Source organism: Rhinatrema bivittatum, chromosome 9 (assembly GCF_901001135.1).
Source record: "Rhinatrema bivittatum chromosome 9, aRhiBiv1.1, whole genome shotgun sequence".
In the NCBI taxonomy this organism is placed as follows: Eukaryota; Metazoa; Chordata; class Amphibia; order Gymnophiona; family Rhinatrematidae; genus Rhinatrema; species Rhinatrema bivittatum.
In genome coordinates, this window is record NC_042623.1 from 169,154,833 (window position 1) to 169,176,149 (window position 21,317).

Here is a 21,317-nt window from a genome sequence, read left to right on the forward strand (position 1 = left end):
GTGATGTTGATAGTCGGTAGAGTTACTAAGATTGGTCGTTGGGGGATGGTGGGTTTGTGAGTTTCAAGATTCACGGTTCTTTGTCGGGGATGTGGTGCACGCTAAAGGGCACGACAAGGGGCAGGCCCCTTTGTCGCGCTCCTTTGGTGTGCGGCACCAGAGGCGCACTTTTGGGGATTTAAAAAATGCCCCAATCAGGTCCCACGTTGCCGCCTGGGGAGCGTCGGTGGGCAGGGTCTAGTCGGGTCATAGTTGGAGAGGGCCTAGATCTGATGCGCCGGTGATGTGCCGCGGTAGCAGGAGGCTCCCCTTGGAGGTGGGTCAGTCGTCGGCAGCCTGAGTGGTGTCCGGGGTTCGGGTCCAGGTGTGGGCTACAGGGTTTGTCGGCCTGTTTGTTCCTGGTCCTGCTGTGGTCCTGCCAAGTCGAGGCCGGGGGGGCTCGGGTCAGCATTTCACTGTACCGTGGGTCCAGGGGTTGGGAGTCTGGACGGGGGTCAGCGCCGATGGAGGGAGCCACTCAAAAGGGTTGAGGGGCGCACTTTAGGGGGTTTTAAATGCCCCAGAGGCACGCTTTTGGGGGATTTAAAAAATGCCCCAATCAGGTCCCACGTTGCCGCCTGGGGAGCGTCGGTGGGCGGGGTCATAGTTGGAGAGGGCTTAGATCCGATGCGCCGGTGATGTGCCGTGGTAGCAGGAGGCTCACCTTGGAGGTGGGTCAGTCGTCGGCAGCCTGAGTGGTGTCCGGGGTTCGGTCCGGGTGTGGGCTGCAGGGTTTGTTGGCCTGTTTGTTCCTGGTCCTGCCGTGGAGGTCGGGCCGGGTTGAGGCCGGGGGGCTCGGGTCGGCGTAAAGATGCAAATTGGGTGGTTGAGGTCCAAGAGGATTTTAAAGGGAAGAAAAACTGGATCTCATCCTCATATAATTTGTAGTGGACCACAGGGTTAGCTAAAAGGCAGCACAATGGAGTTAAATAAATATTAAAAAGGATCATGAATAAGGCTGAACCTTGGAGTACACCTATGGGAATAGAATGCCTTAACCTGTTGAATATGATGCAAAAGAAAATATGTAAACCAAGCTATAATGGAACCAGAAATCCCGAGTGAATTAAAGAAAAATGAATAGGATAGTGAAGTCATTGACTCACAGATGGTCATAACAGAAGTGCTGAGTTCTGAAACACAAAGGATCAGTGAACTAGAAGTTACGGTGTAAGGTATGGCCTACCTCAGAAAACAGTTTGTATACTGACAAGATGGAGTCATCTCAGAAAGCAGCAAAGGATACTTGATCATTTTAAGAACAAAGAAAGACTAGTTTTGCCACACACCAAACTAGCTTGGTGCCAACAGGTCTCAGTTTTGTGACTTTCACAAACAAACCAGCCTATGAAAACCAAGAGACTTACCATGAAGATGTCTCTTACAGCTTTGTGGTTATTGTCCACTTGCCCAGGTGCTGACCCAACAGTGAGTGAAAAAACTGCATGGACTGGACCAGTAATGCTGCTTATCTTGCAGCTCATTAATTTGCATTAATGAACTGAGAAATATAAATTGAGACCTTTAAAAGAGGTGAAAAAAAGGAGACAGCATCCACACACCACTGAACCCGCTGACACCAGCAAACATCACAGGAATTGTAGCCTTTGCTCTGCAGCCTTTGAGTGCTATCTTTCTCCTCACAAGACAGAGACTGACTCAATTCAGACTGGCTGGGCTACTAAAGATTCCTCAATACTGCCAGCGAGATGAGAGACACTGAAAGCAACAGTAGGGTTGTTGTCCCAATTTAAATTTCCATGGATCCGTTTACTGTGCATCATTTCCTTCAACTTCCCTCTCCTTTTCTGAATCCGTTGTGAGTGCCCCACACTCTTCTCGCTTTTTCTCCACAAGCTACAGTGGAAACTACATAAATATCCACCTTCTCTAATACTTCTGCCATGCTGGCACTGACCCTCTCAGGCTAAGAGAACCGGATGGGAAAAATAAAACCAGTTCCCACGCAAAACCAGAAAGGAAGAGTGGAAAAACTTCCTTTCAACTTAAATTCCACAAAGGAAAAGTTTTCTTTGACCTATAAAGGTAAAATAATTCAGAAAGTCTTTCATATCTCCAAATTCCTGGTCCCAGTAATTGGGACCTAGGATTTTTGAGGGAAAAGTAACTGAATAGAAACACTCCTCTCCCTCTAAATTTCGACTAAAAAATCCACAACTCTTCTAGGGGTCTCTGTCTAAAACAGACACAGGAAACAACCACTGCAGCAGCCTCACGTGGGGGTGCTGTGGCATCCTCTCACCTCCAAATGCATGGCCTTTCTACATGGCCACCTCTTAGCAAGGTTCCCAATGGGGCTCAGCATCAAAATAAGATCCCAGCTTTCTCCCATTTGCCCCACTGAACCCCACAGACCTCTCCTCAACTTAACCACATAGCCCAGGGTCCAAAGGCAAGATCATTCCTCAGTTGTTCCGGCCCCACTGCTGACATATTTCAAAATAAGTCATTCAGTCAGTGTGTTTAATTGGCAGGGCGATAACTGAAATTACTGCTTTCTCCTTCGGCTGTTCAGGTACAGAGTAGGAACAGGAAGCTCAGGATGTGTACCTTTCCCGAGTGGATGTGCCGACGTGCTCTGCTTCAAGCAAGCACTTTTCTTCTTGTTATCCTTGTTCTTGAACTTTCCATAGCAAATAATGCATCCACACACAGTCGCTCTGAATGCTGCTTCTTCTCCCTGTACAGCTCCCTAGAGCCGATGAACAAACCGTTTACTCCTTTGGAAACTTTAAGACTGCCTTCACGGTTCGGATCATTATCCGTGGGGGGATCGGCAAGCCAGCCTCAAGCAGGCCGCAGCGCACGGCTCAACACGGTATTGGACACGCGTTTTGGATGCGCGTCCATAACCCCCGATGCAAAACAGGGGGACAGTGCATCCAAAACGCGCGTCCGATACAGCACATAGCTAATAGCGCTCATCACATGTAAATTCATGTTGATAAGGCTATTAGCTATTTCCCTCGATGCAAAAAAACAAAAAAATGTGTGCCCAATGCGCTAATTTTTGAGAAGCCCAAAAAGTATGCAGAAAATACCGCTTTGCTGTATTTCCTCCGACTTAATATCGCCAGGCTTCAGAGAGTTGTTTTGTGCTTAACTGGCTGGAGCTTCTCCATTCTCCTGTGCCTCCTCCTCTGCTGCCTGCCCATGTTCTAGCTGTATCAGATTGTCACTAGACAAATCTTCTCCATTAGCATCTCAACCACATCTGATCCTACGACATCTTCAATTTCGGTGTCAATTAGAAGGGTCATTATGTTCTGTTGAATTTATGGAATGGGCTTTTCAGCACACACACACACACACACACACATACACACACACACTCTGGCCATATCTTCTTCCACACTCCAGTCATAATTGATACTTTTGAGTTCCTACTAGGACTCAGCAAGTTTGTCATTGGTCTTCATGATGTTGTAGTTTTTCCAGAATTGTTGGCTTATCTTCCCCATGAGTTCCTTTTATAAATTGCTTCCAAGGTAATGCTTTTTCTATCTCCTTTGGCGCTTCTGCTATGACCTCCAGACAATGGACACTTCGCAGACATCACCTACCTTTTTAGTTCCCACAGGATGAGCCAAAATATGGAGAAGGGCTGTGGAATGTAGCAGAAGTTTTTCTCCCAGGCTTTCCTCCTCTGAAATGGATCTGCAGCTTTACATGCTAGGTTTTCCTCTCCTGATACTTGAGTCACTGGCTGGAATGGCTGTGGACCCTAACAAGCATTTACCTCCATGTCCAACCATAGGTGGCCTGCAGGGTGCTCAGCAGTATGGGAGGCACACTGGGCCAAAATCCCATTATTGTGCGTCAGCGTGTCCCTGGCATCAAATCCCAGACCCAAAACAGAATTTCTGTTGTGAGTTTACATGTATTGAGGAAACTTGCTACACATACACCAAGTGCCTAATTGGTTTCAGACACAAACACTACCTCTAAATGTTTATTTTAATAACATGGCCTTGCAAAGAGGTTACTTTGCAATGTCATGCTTATGTAGGAAGGGACAAATTAAAAGCAAATCAAAATCGTGATATCAGTGGTTTAAAAAAAACAGGTCCCACGAGTGCAGCAAGAGTGGGTCTCTCACATTTAGTTCTGAACTTACCTATAAATGTCTGTGTTATCTCTATCCCAAGCTGCAGCACAGGCTGCGCCTCTTCCTGCCTGGTTCCCTATATCACCTTTTTAAATATATTTTTTTAATTTTTTATTTATTTTCTGCCTTTCTTGACTGGTCAGCCACTGCAACTTGGATTATATTCATGTACTGTAGGAATTTCCCTGTCCCAAGAGTTCTTACAGCCCAAGGGATTTGTCGCCAGTCACTTAACAGTTACACCTAGGTAATGAGAAAATGACATTTTTGCACCTTAGCCCCCCCTCCCCTCCCCGTGAAGGCTGCTTGAGATGTGGTGAGGCTTTTCTCCCGTTCAGTGTATATTGGAAAAATGCTTAGTAAATGAGTTCCTAAGTTTGTACCTGAGGTCATGGAGGGTGAAGTGACTTGGCCAAGGTCACAAGGAGCGTCCTGCTGCAGCACTCACATCACAAGCAGCCTACAGGGTGGGAGCCGGGGCCAAGGTGGGAAAAAAAAATGTGACTGCCATCTTCCCATTACCTAGGTGTGACCGACTATAAATCCCTGTTTTACACACTCAGTTACTGCAGGCAAGAACAAAGTTCAGTAGGTGTAGTTTAAAGGAGCTGATGTACTCACGGCCTAGTAACATCAGCGCCGGAGAGCGGACATCCTGAGCTTCCAACTGCACTCCCCACCCCCTTGAAACTGAACAACTGATCTTTAAAACAGAGCCACAGAAGCAGCACACGTGGGAAACACGGCCATCTCCTGTGGATAACGCGCCGGGGGCACCCCCCTCCCAGTGCTGTGCAAGAGTTGTGCGCCGGGCCGGCCCCTGCCAGGAGAGGTCCCCGCCTCCAGCCTTCTCCGGTCGGCGCCAGGAACCTCCTTAAGAAGGAAGAGCGGGGGCTCCTCGCCGCCGAGGGCCAGTTTTCCTCCTAACTCCGCCCCCCTCCTCCTAACTCCGCCCCCTCTCCCCTCCCTGCTTAATGCAGTCTCCTTAGAAGGGTAAAGCAAGCCCCGACGACTGCCTCCAAAGCCCTGCGATCAATGCTGAAATCAGGCTGTGCTGCTACCCCCTAAAAGCGGAGGAGATCGGTGGGGGAGAGGGAGAGGGGGCTTACACACGGCAGGCACCCTCCGGGAAGCATAACCCAGAGAGAAACCGGCAGCACGTTCGGATCTCCCGAAATCTGCTCTTTTCTTGAATGAATTTAACTTGTGTGCTGGCATGTAAAAAAAAACAAACCCTCCCAAAAAACAAATTTTATCCCATAAAAATAAATAAATACATCATAGGGAGGGAGAGAATAAGGATCAGATTTAGATTTCGCGCTGTCGCGGAAAATTGAAGGCTTCTGTCCTGTGCTCCTGGGGGTTTTTGTTTTGTTTGTTTTTCCGCTGGGGATTCAGCCGGTGCTGCGCACAAAGGTCACGGAGCCCGAGAGCCCCCACGCTGCTTCCGCTTTTTTAAACTTGACTTTGTATTTCCAGAAGAAAAGTGAAGTTAAAGAGGTCAAGACGGAGGCGTGTCCGGGGACTCCAGCCGCCTCGCCGCAGGCTGGGGAAGCTCCTGGAAGCCCTGCAGCCCCGCCCCGCCGCATCGGTCCCGCCCTCCCTCCGGTCCATGGATGGAAAGGCTTTAAGCTCCCTTAATCCTCTGCACCAGACGACTGGCTTTTCTCTTCCCCCCACCCCATCTCTCGTTAAAGACAGTTGGAATTTGGGACGTCTGATTTCACTTCCTGTTCTCTCTCTTTCTTATATTTATTTTTTTTTTTTTATTGGACCTGTTTGTTTTTTTTTATTATTATATTTTGAAGCTTAAAGCACGCATCATTCATCAGAGGATTTTCTCTAAACTTTTGCACTTTCTTTCCTGTGGCTGTTGTGCGTGCACTGCCGTTTTGGGGGTTTTTTTTTTTGTTTTAACGCCGAGGTTTAACTCGTTGGATTGGGGATTCTTCTGTCTGGGTGGCGCAGAGCCGAGGGCTTGGGGGGGGTCCCATGCATTGCTGACCCCCGCCCGCCCTCTCTGAAGGTGGCCCGGCTCCCGCCCCGCAGCGGGGATCATCATGGATATGCTGCGCCGCTCCTCGGTCTTCGCTGCCGAGGTGATGGAGGTTTTCGATCGATCGCCCACCGATAAGGAGCTGGTCTCACAGGGCAAAGCCCTCTGCAGGGACTTCATCCACTCCCGGCTGATCCGGGCGGGGATCGGCTGGAGCAAGCCGGAGTACAGTGCGCCAGTGCCCGGGGGCAGGCTGGCAGAGGTGTCTAACGTACTCCTGAGACTGGGTAAGTGCACAGGAGACCAGGCTGCTGGCGGCTGTAACAAGGCGGGCTCTGATCCCCCCCCCCCCCTCCCCTGAAAAGCAAAGGGAAATCGGCCCATCTGACCCTCCCAAGTGACACTGACAAAAATGCAGGTATTGCAGGCTCTTGCACCCATCACTTGCCCCTAAATCTGTACGGAAGGCAATCCCCAAGTTATAACGATAGGCGGCACACACTATTGCTGGCGGACAGTGGCCTCCTTTAGGTGAGATGTTAATCCAAGGTCGTACCTACACCGAGTGGATATTAACAGGACCTTTCATAAGAGAAGTCATGCTAACAAATTGCATCATTTCCCTATTCTGATTTATGCACGATTATTTACTACAGAGCTTTGTAAGTAGAAATCGGAGTAGTGTCTCAAGAGGATTCTGGGACATTTTAGGAGGCAAAACAACCTTAAACTCAGTCCCTGGATGACATTTCATGGCTGTACGGCTGCTCTAGTGCAGGGGCTCTGTGAGTACTCAGCTGCTCTCTCTAGTGCAGGGACTCCCAGCAGACTTGTGTGTCACTGCTCTCCCATGGAGAATTTGAATTACGGAGGAGAAGGCTTTGGGACTGACTCAGAAAACTGGGAGTGGTCTAGAATCCTATGGTGACAGAGTCAGGGGGGTAGCATTGGACTCCTGAAAAACTGAAAGGGTCGGCTGCTAGAATTATTGCCAGCTGGCTGCATTATTTCAGGACAGGCCCGTCCCAGTCCTGCTTTGACCCCCATCAGCGGTACACCTGTGGACTGGAGGTCAGAGTCAGATTTATGGTTAGCAGGGTAGCTAGGCGGGGGGGTTTCGTCTCTTCAAACCTCTGGGGGAGTGAAAGATATCCCCAGGCATCTGGCAGAGTGGGGGGGGGAAGGGAGTATCCCTTCCATCCAAATTTTGGCTGAGTTGTGGGGGAAGTCCTCCTCCTTCTCCTCCTCCCTTTTCCCCTTCCCGGGTTCTCTTTCTTCTCTTTCTATCCCCACTCCGGTCCCTCCTAGGTCCTCTTCCTCCTCTACTCTTATTTCCCTCCCCTCGGTTCCTGTGCTGAATTTTAGAATATATATATATTTTTTTATTTTTAGCTCACCTTTCCAAATAATGCTCAGGGCAGCTTGCAGTATTCAGGTGTAATAAGTCCCTTCCCAAAAGAGTTTATAATCCAAGTGGGTTCTTGAAGCAGGGGGCCCTCCTGTTGTCCCTACAGAAGCTGCAGTTGGCATTAGTCCCATGGGGGGTGGTTGCTCCCTCTCCTGACATGGGCCCTGGATGGGGGACATGGACACTCCCTTCAGGCCCCATTGTTGCCAGGGGAGGGGGCATCGTCTGGCTAGGCTCAGTGCAGTGGCTGTGGAGAGATGAGACAGGGCCAGAAAAGGGAAGAAAATTGTACTAGAAAGTGGGACTGGTTCAGTGCCTCATCTGCCAAATGGATTTCTTTTAAGAAAATCAGGTCCATAAGTCTATGTATCACCGGGATTGGATTGGATTGTCCTGAATAAAAATGGAGACAGCTGGTAACCCTGGCAACCGCAGAGCTACCAACTAACCCCCCCCCCCCCCAAATCTCTGGGGATACTTTAAGTCAGTTCCACTTAAAATTAAAATGCCATTTGTAAACCTCCTGGAATTGGTAGCTCTGTGCATTGGACTGGGAGATGGACCCTAGGCTGTTTGCAGATGGACATTTGAAGAAGGCAGGACTGGCTCGTGTGTGTCCTTGAGGGGTTGGAGTTAGTTGGCAACTCAGATAAGGAGTGTGATAATCATGACTTTATTGTAAAAATGAATGTAATATCGTTTCGTTGCGCTCTGGTGCGGTGGTTACCAGTCCTCACCGGTGACATCGGTCACTGCCGACTCTAGCATGAAGGTCAGCTGACTGGTCCAGTGCTCTCACGCTCCATTTTCAGACTTTACAAGCAGTGTTGCCCAAGTGACCCTCGTTTCGGGATGAAGACTGTAGGCCGGCCTGGACTTTTTGACCTCCCCCTGCTTTTGAGGCGTGTTGGCATAGGTAGGTAGTGATAAATTAAAAAATGGAAAGAGCAGCACTACAAAGCCCACGATGCAATGGGGGTCACTTGTCAGCCTTCTCCTTCATGATGCCCCGCACGAGATTACAGGGGCGATACTGAGATCGATCAGGGAGGAGTCAGCTGATTATAATACAGCTGATTTGGACGCACAGCTGTTCCTCTGTGGAAAACCTGTTTATAACAGAGGTTTGTTATAACAACCTTAAGCCTTGTCCCTCGCAGCATTTCTTGATTCGGTTTTATTACTGAAGCACGCTTTGCCAAGACAAACTCTCTGTACAAGATGGCTCCCAGTGCATGTGTTATAGAGAGGGCACATCTTCAGTCGATGATAAGCATGGGCAAGACATGTCACAAAAATGGAGTTCTGGGATAATGTTCGAAGCACAGAATATCCAAAGAGGTAGCTTGGTTAGTAAAAGGAAACCTGTTCTTGGGTCTTCTGTAACCAAGGAGACAAAACTGTGCTGCTAGCATGAAGAACTAAGGAGACCAACCAAACTCACAGCATGGAATCATGGTTATTAGGGATTAGAGTTTCCCGGGGTGCCGGGGTGGTCGTTGTGGTCCTTGCTCTCGTTGGCAAGCTCCAGGGCCTAGCTTTGAGATATTCTCAGTACCTGAATGTAATCCACTTCCAAGTGCTGAAAAGTGGAGTATAAATAAATAAATACGTCTGGGAGAACTCCAGGGCAAACTTTTAACTGCACAAAGCACCCGCTGCCGATGTACTAAGGGGACGTCTGTCTGGGGAACATAAGTCACAGATCTGGAGAAAGCAAGTTACAGAGCCCGGTTTGCTGTTATTATTTCAGTTTATCCAGTTTTTCCTCCCAGAAAGCACAGAATGGAAGAAAACGTTTGCAATTAGAGAGGTCTCTGATTGTTCCAAAATATGAAAAGAAATATGCCAGTCTCTGAAGGATACTGAGATATCTGCTGCACCCTATTAGCTATTAATTTTATATTTTAACCCCTTAAATTCTCAGCAGATTTCCAGGATAGACTCAGGCACCGGGAGATAATTCATTACTACCAGTGCTTCCCAGTATCTCAGACAGGCTGAACGTGTCTGGGTTTCATCTCATTTCATGTAGGAGATATAGTTCCATTTCCCCAGAGTTCTACTGCATTGAGATTCATGGGACCAGATTTACTTAAGGACTTGTCAGAGTAACTCAACATGGAAGAAACACCCCTGGCCCAAGGTATGGGACGACATGTGATGGAGAAAGGGGGGGAATTTGTTTCATACCCTGCCACTCATGTGCCCCGAATACTCTTATACCTGGCATTTCTGTGACTGCTGGGGATGGGGGAAAGAGAGCTGAGGATAGGGGTATGGAGAGGGAAAAATAGGGTAGGATGGAGAGAGGGGTTGAGTTGTGGAAATGAGATAGATTCATAGACACAGATTGAAAGAAAGTGGATGCTAGGTATGAGTGGGATTGAGAGAGAGAGTGGCTGCTGGGAATGAGTGGGATTGAGAGAGAGAGTGACTGCTGGGGTAAGGGGGATAGAGAGTGACTGCTGGGAAAGAGGATTGAGAGAGAGAGAGTGATCGCTGGGGATAAGGGGGATATAGAGAGTGCTGGGAATGAGTGGGATTGAGAGAGAGAGTGGCTGCTGGGAATGAGTGAGATTAAGAGAGAGTGCTGGGGATAAGGGGGATAGAGAGAGAGTGACTGCTGGGAAAGAGTGGGATTGAGAGAGAGAGTGATTGCTGGGGATAAGGGGGATAGAGAGAGTGTGACTGCTGGGAGAGTGGGATTGAGAGAGAGTGACTGCTGGGGATAAGGGGGATAGAGAGAGTGACTGCTGGAAAAGAGTGGGATTGAGAGAGAGAGTGATTGCTGGGGATAAGGGGGATAGAGAGAGTGTGACTGCTGGGGATAAGGGGGATAGAGAGAGTGACTGCTCTCTCTATCCCCCTTGAGAGAGTGGCTGCTGGGAATGAGTGGGATTGAGAGAGAGAGTGACTGCCGGGAATGAGTGGGATTGAGAGAGAGAGTGACTGCTGGGAATGAGGGATTGAGAGAGAGAGAGAGAGAGAGAGTGACTGCTGAGAATGAGTGGGATTGAGAGAGTGACTGCTGGGGATGAGTGGAGTTGAGAGAGAGAGTGATTGCTGGGGATAAGGGGATAGAGAGAGGGACTGCTGGGAATGAGTGGGATTGAGAGAGAGTGACTGCTGGGAATGAGTGGGATTGAGAGAGAGTGACTGCTGGGGATGAGTGGGGTTGAGAGAGAGAGTGATTGCTGGGCATAAAGGGATAGAGAGAGGGACTGCTGGGAATGAGTGGGATTGAGAGAGAGTGACTGCTGGGGATAAGGGGGATTGAGAGAAAGTGGCTGCTGGGAATGAGTGGGATTGAGAGAGAGAGTGACTGCTGGGGATAAGGGGGATTGAGAGAAAGTGGCTGCTGAGAATGAGTGGGATTGAGAGAGTGGCTGCTGGGGATAAGGGGGAGAGAGAGAGAGTGACTGCTGAGAATGAGTGGGATTGAGAGAGAGTGACTGCTGGGAATGAGTGGGATTGAGAGAGAGTGACTGCTGGGGATGAGTGGGGTTGAGAGAGAGAGTGATTGCTGGGCATAAAGGGATAGAGAGAGGGACTGCTGGGAATGAGTGGGATTGAGAGAGAGTGACTGCTGGGGATAAGGGGGATTGAGAGAAAGTGGCTGCTGGGAATGAGTGGGATTGAGAGAGAGTGACTGCTGGGGATAAGGGGGATTGAGAGAAAGTGGCTGCTGAGAATGAGTGGGATTGAGAGAGTGGCTGCTGGGGATAAGGGGGATAGAGAGAGTGACTGCTGGGGATGAAGGCAATAGACAGTGAGTGTTGGGATGAGGGGGATAGAGATAGAATGTGACTGCTAAAAATGAGGGGGATTGAGAGAGAAGGAGAGTGACTGTTGGGGATAAGGATGGTAGGGGACAGAGAGAGAGATTGAGTGTGGCCTCTGGGGATGATGGGGGAGGAAGAGGAGATTTACATGAGTGATTACTTTATGGGATCTGCCAGGGACTTACGACCTGGATTGCCACTGTCAGAGATGGGATACTCAGTGGCTCAATGGACCATGGTCTGACCCAGCGTGGCATTTCTTATGTTCCTACCTGCCAGTTTAAATGGCTGCAGATAGGCCTGTAGGGCATGGCAAGTGAGAGGGAGAGCTGTGTTTATCAGTCCCGGCCATGCATTAGGAAGCTTTCCTTTACTTCTTATCAGATCTCCTGCAGAGGGCTCAGAAGGCTTTATTTATGTAGCTCCCTGGCATTGCACAGCCTTCTTTACTTAAATATTTGAAACCTCTGCAAGTAGAGTGCCAGTATTTACTTTTGCAGATGCATTTAACAAAGTCAAAGAAATTCTGTCATTCAAAATGTCATTGAAGTCCCCACCGCTGGTGAGAGCAGCCCCACCAAGGAGACATCGCCATCTTCTGGAGCTTCTGTTCTTATTTTCTCGCCATAGTGCCAAGGGGACATAGGCATTGTCTGCAATCCTCATCCAAGAGGGGAAAGGGGATTCTGCTCTCCCTTTGTTGTCACTGCACAGAGCAGGTGATGGTGACAGCGGATAAAGAGACCAGTTGGCCCATCCAGTCATCCCAGTTATTCTTGCCCGCACCAGTAAGAATAGATCCCAGCCCCCAGCTGCAGAAGCGTTGACGGCTTGTTCGATATCGCTTCTTACCCCACTAACTTCGGTTCTCAGCCATGCTGGGGAGATGAGCATGCACGTTCGTACGCCTTCATGCTAACCCAGTGGAGACTCTGGGTGTGCTGTGCAGGCTGCATTCTTGGGGCTCCTCTCTCACTGGAATCTGTTGGGAGAGATCATATCACAGCCAGTCCCTGGGCGGTCAAAAAGGCAAATGGAACGTTGGGGATTCTTTGGAAAGGAACAGAGAACAAAGCTGAGACTGCCATAATGCCTTTGTATAGATCCATGGCACAACTGCACGCTGGGGTCTCGCGTGTAGTTCTAGTCGCCCCATCTCAAAATAATGACATAGGAGACAAAGAAACAGTACAGAAAAGGGTGACAAAAATGATAAAGGAAAAGCTCCTTTATGGAGAAAGGCTAAACAGGTCAGGACTCTTTAGCTCGGAAAACAGACGACTGAGAGAGGATAGGATTGAAATTTATAAAATCATGAGTGGGATGGAACGGGTAAATAGGGAATGGTTATTTTTACCCTATCAAATAACACTAGCACTAGGGGATATTCCATGAAACTAGCGACCAGCAGATTTAAAACAAATTGTAGGAAGTATTTTTTTTCACTCTGCACACAATCAAGCTATGGAATCTGCTGCCAGAGGACGTGGTCAGGGCAACCAAAACAGCAGGTTCAAATGAGGATTGGACAAGCTCCTGAAGGAAAAGGCCATAACCAGTTATTTGCCAGGTAGAAGTGGGAAAGCCAGTGCTTAGCCCTGGGAGATACAAGAAATAGATCAACTACTGGGGATCTGTCGGGTACTTGTGATCCAGACTGGCCGCTGACAGTGGATGGACCTTGCTCTGACCCAGCCTAGAGCTTCTTTTGTTCTTATCGGACTCCCGTTGGAGCTTCCATCCTCAGATCCGAGGCGGCTTCTCGCTCAGACAAGTAAACGTGAAGTCTGGCTGGGCGGTAAAGTTTAGATGCAAGTGACCAGTGGTGGGCTTACACTGAGCAATATGCTGCTGGGATAATGCATTTCGTGCTGCGGAGGCAGTGTAGTCGGTGCTTGTCAGCAAGTCCCCTGTTTCTCTCAGTGGGAAGGCTTCTTCAGTGCAAGTCAGTTCCAGTCAGCAGAGCACTTTAGCCTGACTGGATCCTTGAGTTTTGAGGATCGGAGCTCCCCTTTTAACGCCAGCTTGGTGAAATCAGCTCTTTGCACTCTACTGAACCCATTCATTGTCATGCCAGCTTAGATTTACAGCACACCCCCCCCCCCCCCCTGCTATTATAACACTGACAAAGTTATTTCCATTCTCTGCATGCATAGACTCTCTCCCAGGGCTGCCCATAATCGTATTTATTTATTTTGCTTGATGGCCCCAGTGCTGCTGCAATTCAATGTCTAGGACCAGTAATCAGTCCTGATATCCCATCCTATTAAGCTCTCTGTGCACCTCACCCTGCTGGCACCGACTTACACTGTTCCCTCTCCGTCCTGGGTCTCCTCTTGCTCACCTTCTCTTTCAATCCATGCTAGGTGTGATGGGCTTCTGCTGTTGCCAGACCGCTGCTGGGCCTTTTGGCTAAGATCAAGTCTACGTATGTACATATTTCAATTGTCGTCCCCCACCCCCTTCAGCCTCTGGGGAAGGCCTTGTCCACTGTTCTTGCAGAAACGCTGCTGTTGTCAGGGAGCACTTTTGCCAGCCCAATGAGAGGTGTGTGCGCTTGACGGCAGGGAGAAGTCGTCTTTACAAATATGCCTCTAAAGCCTTACCCTGCCACATCTGGCGAACTCCGCCCCCTACTCCCAGCTGTGCTACTTTGCAGTTTGGCTGGAAAAGAGGGTGGTGGTGGTGGTGGTGGTGGAAGGAGGGGTAGCCCGGAGCTGATTAGCTAATCCCTGTAATGTTAGACTCCTGAGTCACTGCTTTTCCAGTGATCCAAGTGTGTGAGAGGCTGCCAGGGAGCTGTGTGAGAAAAAAAAACCCACTAAGAGCTTCAGGCATCATTCTTTGTCCCTGTTGGTGTAAAATTACAAAACTGCTCTAGAATCCGCACTTTGGCTAATTAAGCTTTTGCAGCTGCCGGGGCCCGTCTGGCACCCCCCCCCCCCTTGGGGATTCCTGATTACAGTGAAGGGGCTTCATCAGATTGCACTGGGAAAGGAATGAGTCCAGAGGACGTGCAAGAGCCCCTGGCCCCACCCGGGATTCTGCTCTGCAGATGAGGCAAGCGATGGGATTGAGGAAGCTTGCAAGGTTTGTGCCCTGCTCACTGCCTTCCCCTGTATGAGGACACCAAGGAGAGCGTTTGCTGCCCTTCTTCTCATTTATTGAAACAAAGTTAATAACTGTGCCTCGGCTGACTTGAGAAGGGTATTGACTCTCCAGGCTGCTTGCTCAGCTTCATCGCTCTCCCTGACTCATATGGACTCTTTACCTCCACATACTTCCGCCACCAGTACCTCTCCCTCCCCTCCACCTCCACCAGTCTTGACTTGGAGGGATGTCTGTCCCCCGCTTTCCTTGAGTGGAAGGGTTCTCTTCTGAGAGGGACACCATCTCAATGTTTTGGAAAATGGCTCAGACATTACCAATAGAAATGCAGAAAGACGGGGCAAAGCCGAGACAGAGAAGGATATTACCTAGTTACTAAAGGCAGGGTTAACATTTGTTTTAATCATCTAAGTGAAAAGAAAAATACAAAATAAAAGGGGAACATTAGATTAGTGAAGAAGGATCAGCAGAGAGCAGACATCTTGAGCAGAAACCTTTGCTCAGTATTAACACTAGAAGGAGAGGGAGAGAGTGAGGGTGAAGGAGCAAAGGGACTGTGGAGTGAACCCACAACTATTTGCTCAGGAGGTAATAGTCAAGGTCCTGGCAAAGTTGAAAGTATGCAAGGCTAGGGGACCTGATGGTGTTCATCCCAGAATACTTAAAACCTGAAGAAGATGTTGACTTACGGCTCTGTTTGCCTTATCGCTGGAAAGAGGAGGACTGCCAAGAGAGTGGGGGAAAAGCAGGCATAGTATCGCTTCACCAAGTCGGAAGCAGAAAACTATATAGAGCTGTTAGTTTGACATCAGTGGTGGACAAAGTCATGGAAAGGCTGCGGAAGGATAGAAGAATGCAGCATCTTGGTTTATGAGTAAGGGGAAAGAGCTTGCCAAACAGGTTTGATTGATGAGGTGGCCAGTATAATAGTTTGGGGTGGGGGGCATAGGGCACCGTATATTTGGCTAATCCGGATTTCAGACCATGCTGTGGAAGACGTGAGGTGAAAAGGAGATGTGCTCAGTGTAAGATGGCTCAGTATGAGGCAATGCTTTTTACTGAGAGGGCGGTAGACTCAGTTCTAGAGAAGGTGGCAGGAGACAAAACAAGGACGGGATTAAAGCCTTCATGGGAGAGGCGCAGAGAAGGGGTCAGGTTTGCGGCAGCACGGGAGGCAGGCACTGACGGGCAGAACAGAGGCACTAGGCCATCCTGAGCTGCTGACAAGGACAATTCTTCTTCCACAATCATTCAGCTCTGGGAGACCCCTCCGCCATAACTTTCCACCTGAAGGTCCCCGCAGTGTAGTGGAGTTTAGGCTACACGTCATCCCTGTTCTTACAAACCAAAACTTTCTGTTCCAGGGGATGAGCTGGAGTATATTCGACCGAACCTTTACCGGAACATCGCCCAACAGCTGAACATCTCTCTGACCTCAGAGACAATCGTGTCCGATGCCTTTCTGGCTGTAGCCACGGAAATCTTCACAGCAGGTACGGTATGTGAGCAGACGGGGTTATGGAGCGGCCGGGTGTCGCTCATCGTGGGTTGTAAACGTTTGAGTTCGTGGAAGCCTGCCTCTTCTATGATGTCCCACCCCGTCTGTGGTACCAGGGAAGGAGAGGAGGCGGGAAAGTGAAAAGTAAACCAGGTCAGGCTCTCTGCTCATGCATTTACTTTATGTGCACAGCAGTGTGTGCAGGTGCTGCTGCTGTAGCCCGACACCCACATGAAGGGGTGACATGGGAAGAGATGTTAAACCTCACCCTGAGCCCAGCGAAATCAAAGACAGAAGCACCTAGTTGCAGCTGCTGCTTTTTGCTTCAGGGACAAATGAGCTCACCCCCCCCCCCCCCCCCCAGGGATTATAGCTTTTCAATCCTTAGCACAGGGAGTGGCTACACTTCCCCCTCGTGAGAAAGAGAGTATCTCCCAGGGAAGGACATCCTCCGCTGACACTTCAGTTTTCTTGGAGGGAGGCAGCTTGAAAATGGTGGCAAAGCAGAATTCTCTTCAAGGTGTCGCCTGTCAAAAGAGAGAGAGAGAGAGAGAGTTGGGGTGCTAATGAGCATAAGTGTGAACGTCTTGTGCTCTATGTCCCGAGAGCTCCTCCCGTCTGCCATAAGATGGTGAGAGAGCTGGGGGTGCCTTCGTGGGGGCGTACACACGGTGTGCAGTGGGGTTCCTGGGCTGGGACAGCATGTCGACCTTCTTGTCAGTATGAAGCAATCGATCAGTCGGGGTTCAGAGTGTATATAACAGCGCTTGGCACATTCCTGCTAACAGGGAACTGCAGAACTGACTTGAATGCAGGGACTTTCCGGGGAGAAAAGTTAAGGCCACAGGATTCAAAGCTCCATTTGGTTCTTTCCTGTGCTGCGCCATCAGACAAGCTGATCTTTTTATATTACTGCCAGCTCAAGGAAGAGCGATTCAGAGCAGGGGTTCCCAAATTACGGCCTGCAGGCCAAATGCAACCAATTGATACAGGTTTTCCAGCCTGCTGAGTCCCACCTGCAGTGGCAAGGCCCTTCCATTTGCGGCAGCTTCCGTCCCACCCCAGGTGTGATGATCTTCCTCCCCCCCCCCCCCCAGCCAGCTCTTATTGGTCTGTGGCAGGTGCACCAGTGAAGTCATGGATAAATAACGGGGGGGGGGAGGGGAGTGCAGCAGGAGGCTGAGAGGCCCCAGTGCTGCTGCAAGGAGCAGTTTCTGCTGCTGCTGCCGCTGCTGAGAGGAGAAACTATCACTGCTGGACAGGAAGGAAGAGGGGAAAAAAATCCTACAGCTGGCGGGAACCACGTGGTGGAGAGGCCAGAACGCAGGAGACACCGAGAAGGACCTGCTATCACCAAGCGAAGTGAGAGAGCAGTGCAGGAGCCACTGCAGGTAGGAAGAGGGTAAGGGAGGAAGATAGGAATATGGTGACCGGGCTCTCTCACAGCAGCTGGGAAGAGGGTGCTGAAAAAGGGGAAAAGGCTGAGCAGTGGGTGGAAGAGACGGGGGGTTACTGCTGCTGGGCATAGGTGAGAGGGTGAAGAGGATACTAGGAAGGGGGTGAGCATGACCAGGAGAAAATAAAATCTCGTTAGTATTGGAATGATTTCTCCTGTTGGCACTCATCCCTGCCCAATATCTCCCTCTCTGCCCTCCCACCTATGCCCAGCAACAGTAGCCCTCCCCTCCTCTCACCCAGCATTTTCTCCTTTTTCATCCTCCTCAGCCCCTGCTCAGCATCAGCAAACTCTGGAGTGGGATCCACCCTTACCCCACCTCTCAGCAAACTCCAAAACCCTTTCAGGGCCTCCTCTGGTCCTATGCGGCCCTCGTTCTGAAACATTTAGGGACCCTCTGCTCTAGAGTTTTCTAATGCATTATCACTGTGCAAGTAACCGGAATAGGGAAACACTGTATTCAAGCAGTGGTCTAAGCATTAGTTCATAAATATGGGTCATGTATGAGCTGGAAGGGTCCCTGAGTCGGAAATAACAGAAGAGATATGAAGAAGGAATGGGAAGTTCTTATATGCAGCTAAGTGACTTTCCTCTGTCTTGTGCTGCTGTTCTTATAAAGCTGTCAGCCCTTACTACTAATCCTGCCTCCAGGCACCAAAGGGTTAAAGTGAAATGTGCCGTGTATACCAGGCTGTCTGGGAAGTAGAGTTTTCAGTTGTCTTACCCTGAGCTGTACTTTCAGTGTTACTCTTCAGGGCTTCCTGTTTGAGGTGGCGTCCTGTGATGTGGCGAACGGATAACGAGGCTCCCAGTCTCTATGAATTCAGCTCTCCTTTTGCATTATCCTATTAGATCCTTCAGGAAAGGGCCCTGGAGACCCTCTTACTTCTGAAAAAATGTTTCATCTGCAAACACTGGAGGTCACAAGGGCATTTTGGACCCCGTTACTTCTGCATTTTGAAATGTGTTCCCATGCCCTCACGATCTTAGATAGAGGAACAACACTAAAGGTGAGATGCAAGGGTCGAGCAAAACAAAGTTACAGCAAACTCGCAAAATTGTGAGCAGTATGCGTGCAGGATGAATTCTTCTTTTGTGCCAAATGTAAGGTTTGTATGTATAGAAAAAGGCCTCCTTACATTTTTCTGGCATTAGAAATGAGCAAAAAAACGGGACAGTTGCGGAAACAGGAAATAGTGCAAGTCTTGACCAGATGGTTGTTTGGTTTGTCTGGATATTGAGCTGGAAAAGCAAGTTAGATTTCCGCCGGCACTGCCTTATGTTCTGCGAAAACTTGCGCGGGGGCTTAAGGCTGGTGTCCTCATTGGTCCAATCCGTAAGGTACGGTGGTAGGCGAGAAAGAAAGATGTTTGTCTCCCTGGTCTTCTTCACATCTTCCTACAGTTGGTAATGGGGATTTTTCACAGGGAAATGTAGAAAATGTGGTGTTTCGAATTGGGGGTGGGGGGGGGGGGGGAGGATAAAGTCCTTACAACATGAACCATAACCATAACACAGAATGGCCGAATGCCTCTCTACATTTATGTGCCCCAAGTAGGAACTTAAGATCTGCCAATGAAGGCCTTCTGCAGATTCCATCAGTACACGGAGCTCACCTGCGTGAGGTTAGAGAAAGGGCGCTGTCGACCGCTGGACCTAAACTTTGGAACACAATGCCGGTCGAACTACATACACAGAAAGACGGCAGGAAATTTTAAAAAGATCTTAAGACCTGGTGATTTAGTTTAGCGTACGCTGACTAACACAAACAGGAACAGCAGCTCAGGAGACGTAGTTGAACATAGTCCTTACTGTAATGATTTTATTGTAACTAACAGTATTGTTTTTATGTTTGAATGTATAGATCTTAGGTTTTTATTTATTGCTTTATTGTAATCCGCCATGATTGCTAATCTCAGAATGACGGTATATAAATAAATAAATAAATAATGAAATATACGAAATATTTGAAACGTTGAACAGGCTTTGCTAGAAATTCCGAGATGGCGCGTGCTCCTTTCAACAGTTAAAGGAGACATATAATTTGGATAACAAAGGATTCTATGCCTATCTGCGACTACATCACTATATAACTACCTTATTGAATGGGAGGTGAGAAGCCTTCTCGACAGGGAGCTTTGATTGTCAAAGCAAGGCCCAAACTGCTTTCTAGATTGTATAAGAATCTAGTTGGTGAAAACGAGGCGGGTCTGGTTTCTATAATTTAAATGTTATTGAATTTTAATCACAATTCAAAAGGCAAACATAGAAAATCCTCCATATATCAAGTAACTTACACAAATAAAAAAATCAGAAATAAATTATACATTAGCAAAGTCCTCATTTCAGTGGAGGGTAGAGAATAAAGAAAAGCAAATCTCAAGGTATTCATTATAAAGGTAACGAAAAGGAGCAGTTTATAATACAAACTAATGTTCAGACTATCCACCCGTAATTATATAAATAGCCCAAGATTTATCTGCAATAAATGTTTCTAAATGAAGAGGGTCAAAAATATTCTGAAAGGAATCCAAACATTTACAAGGAAATTTTAGAAAGAAAGTAGCATCTAAATGCAACACTTTCTCCTTAAAAGTAAGCGTGTCCTTCTCTTTTGCGATTTTCTAGAAACATCAGGAAAAATTTGTATTTTATGACCACAAAAGGAAATATGTTTATTCAGGCAATATTTTCGAAATACATTATTTATCTCTGTTTTTATCTGAGTAAAAGGACACAATTAACGTTGCTCTCGTGGGAACCAAATTAATAGAAGATTCTAAGAAGGCAGAAACATCGAATGTTTCTTGCCTAGTTACCTCTAATATCCCATTTACATTAGCACATTGTTCAGGTAAATAATACACATTAGATGTTAATGGAATTTGATCATCTGAAAAACTCAAGATGTCTTTGAAATACTTTTTGAACATCTCAAATGGAGACAAAAGTCTAGAAATAGGAAAATTTTTAAAAATCTTTTTACTGCGTAATACATTTTCCAATACTTCTAAACGATTGTGTACAAAAAGTTTATCCTTAATTGATGATACACCAGCATTTTGTACAGAGGGCAAATCTTCTTTCATATTTGAGAGAGAACTTTCTAACAATTCCAGACATTTATCATGTCCTACTAACTTCTCTTTAGTTTCATTAGTAAAACTAGAAATTTGAGACATATTATACGTTAATGAATGATCTAATTTAGCTACCATCCTCCAAATATCTTTCAGTGTAACTTCTTCAGGTGCTTCCATCTCTACCACATTAACTGATGGAACTAAAGAGACAATAGTAAAAGAAAAAGGGGAACACTGAATGTTAATGTAGAAAGTATTACCGCTTCCTCCTGCGTTTGTGGAATCGAAATTTTACACACTATAGAACACGGGAAATACTATTATTTCTAAGGGCTGAAGCCGCACCAGCAAGCCAGACGAAGTACCTCATCAGCCGACGAGGTCTTCCGGTCTATTCAATCATCTGCGGTTTCAAGGGTGCTGTGAATAACCTTAAAGTCATTATCAAACTTTTTGTCAGAATTTTTATCCAATTTATATCCAGTGTTTTTCAAAATGATTTTATCAACTGACTTCAAAAAAGCCCGCTTCACAATATTGGCCCGTGTTTCTCAATTAAAATGCTTCTTCAGGAGCCATAATATGTTCTAGCAGAATTAAATGCCCTGCTGAGTTCCAAATGGCTTCTAAACAATGCAAGTATACAAAATATTATCAGTAAGTGTACGGCAGTAAAAATTTTAGAAATTGAACTTAGCTTGTGTAGGTAATACCGTCGGTTTATCTCGGACATCCATCCAAGACAACAGCTAGCACAGATGGAATTGACTCAGATATAGCAATTACACCCTGTTGATTAGAAACTGACTGAGTAG

At 47.8% G+C, this 21,317-nt stretch overlaps 1 protein-coding gene across 1 annotated transcript in view; it reads left to right on the top strand.

Annotated features, from left to right (window-relative positions):
- Window positions 1-5,785: 5,785 nt before the first annotated feature.
- BOK (BCL2 family apoptosis regulator BOK) overlaps window positions 5,786-21,317 on the top strand; it is a 40,669-nt gene continuing 25,137 nt past the window's right edge. Inside the window, exons 1-2 of the mRNA XM_029616798.1 lie at window positions 5,786-6,451; window positions 15,830-15,958. Coding sequence (XP_029472658.1) covers window positions 6,229-6,451; window positions 15,830-15,958 — 352 coding nt within the window. The 5' untranslated portion in view covers window positions 5,786-6,228. The remainder of the gene's footprint in view (window positions 6,452-15,829; window positions 15,959-21,317) is intronic.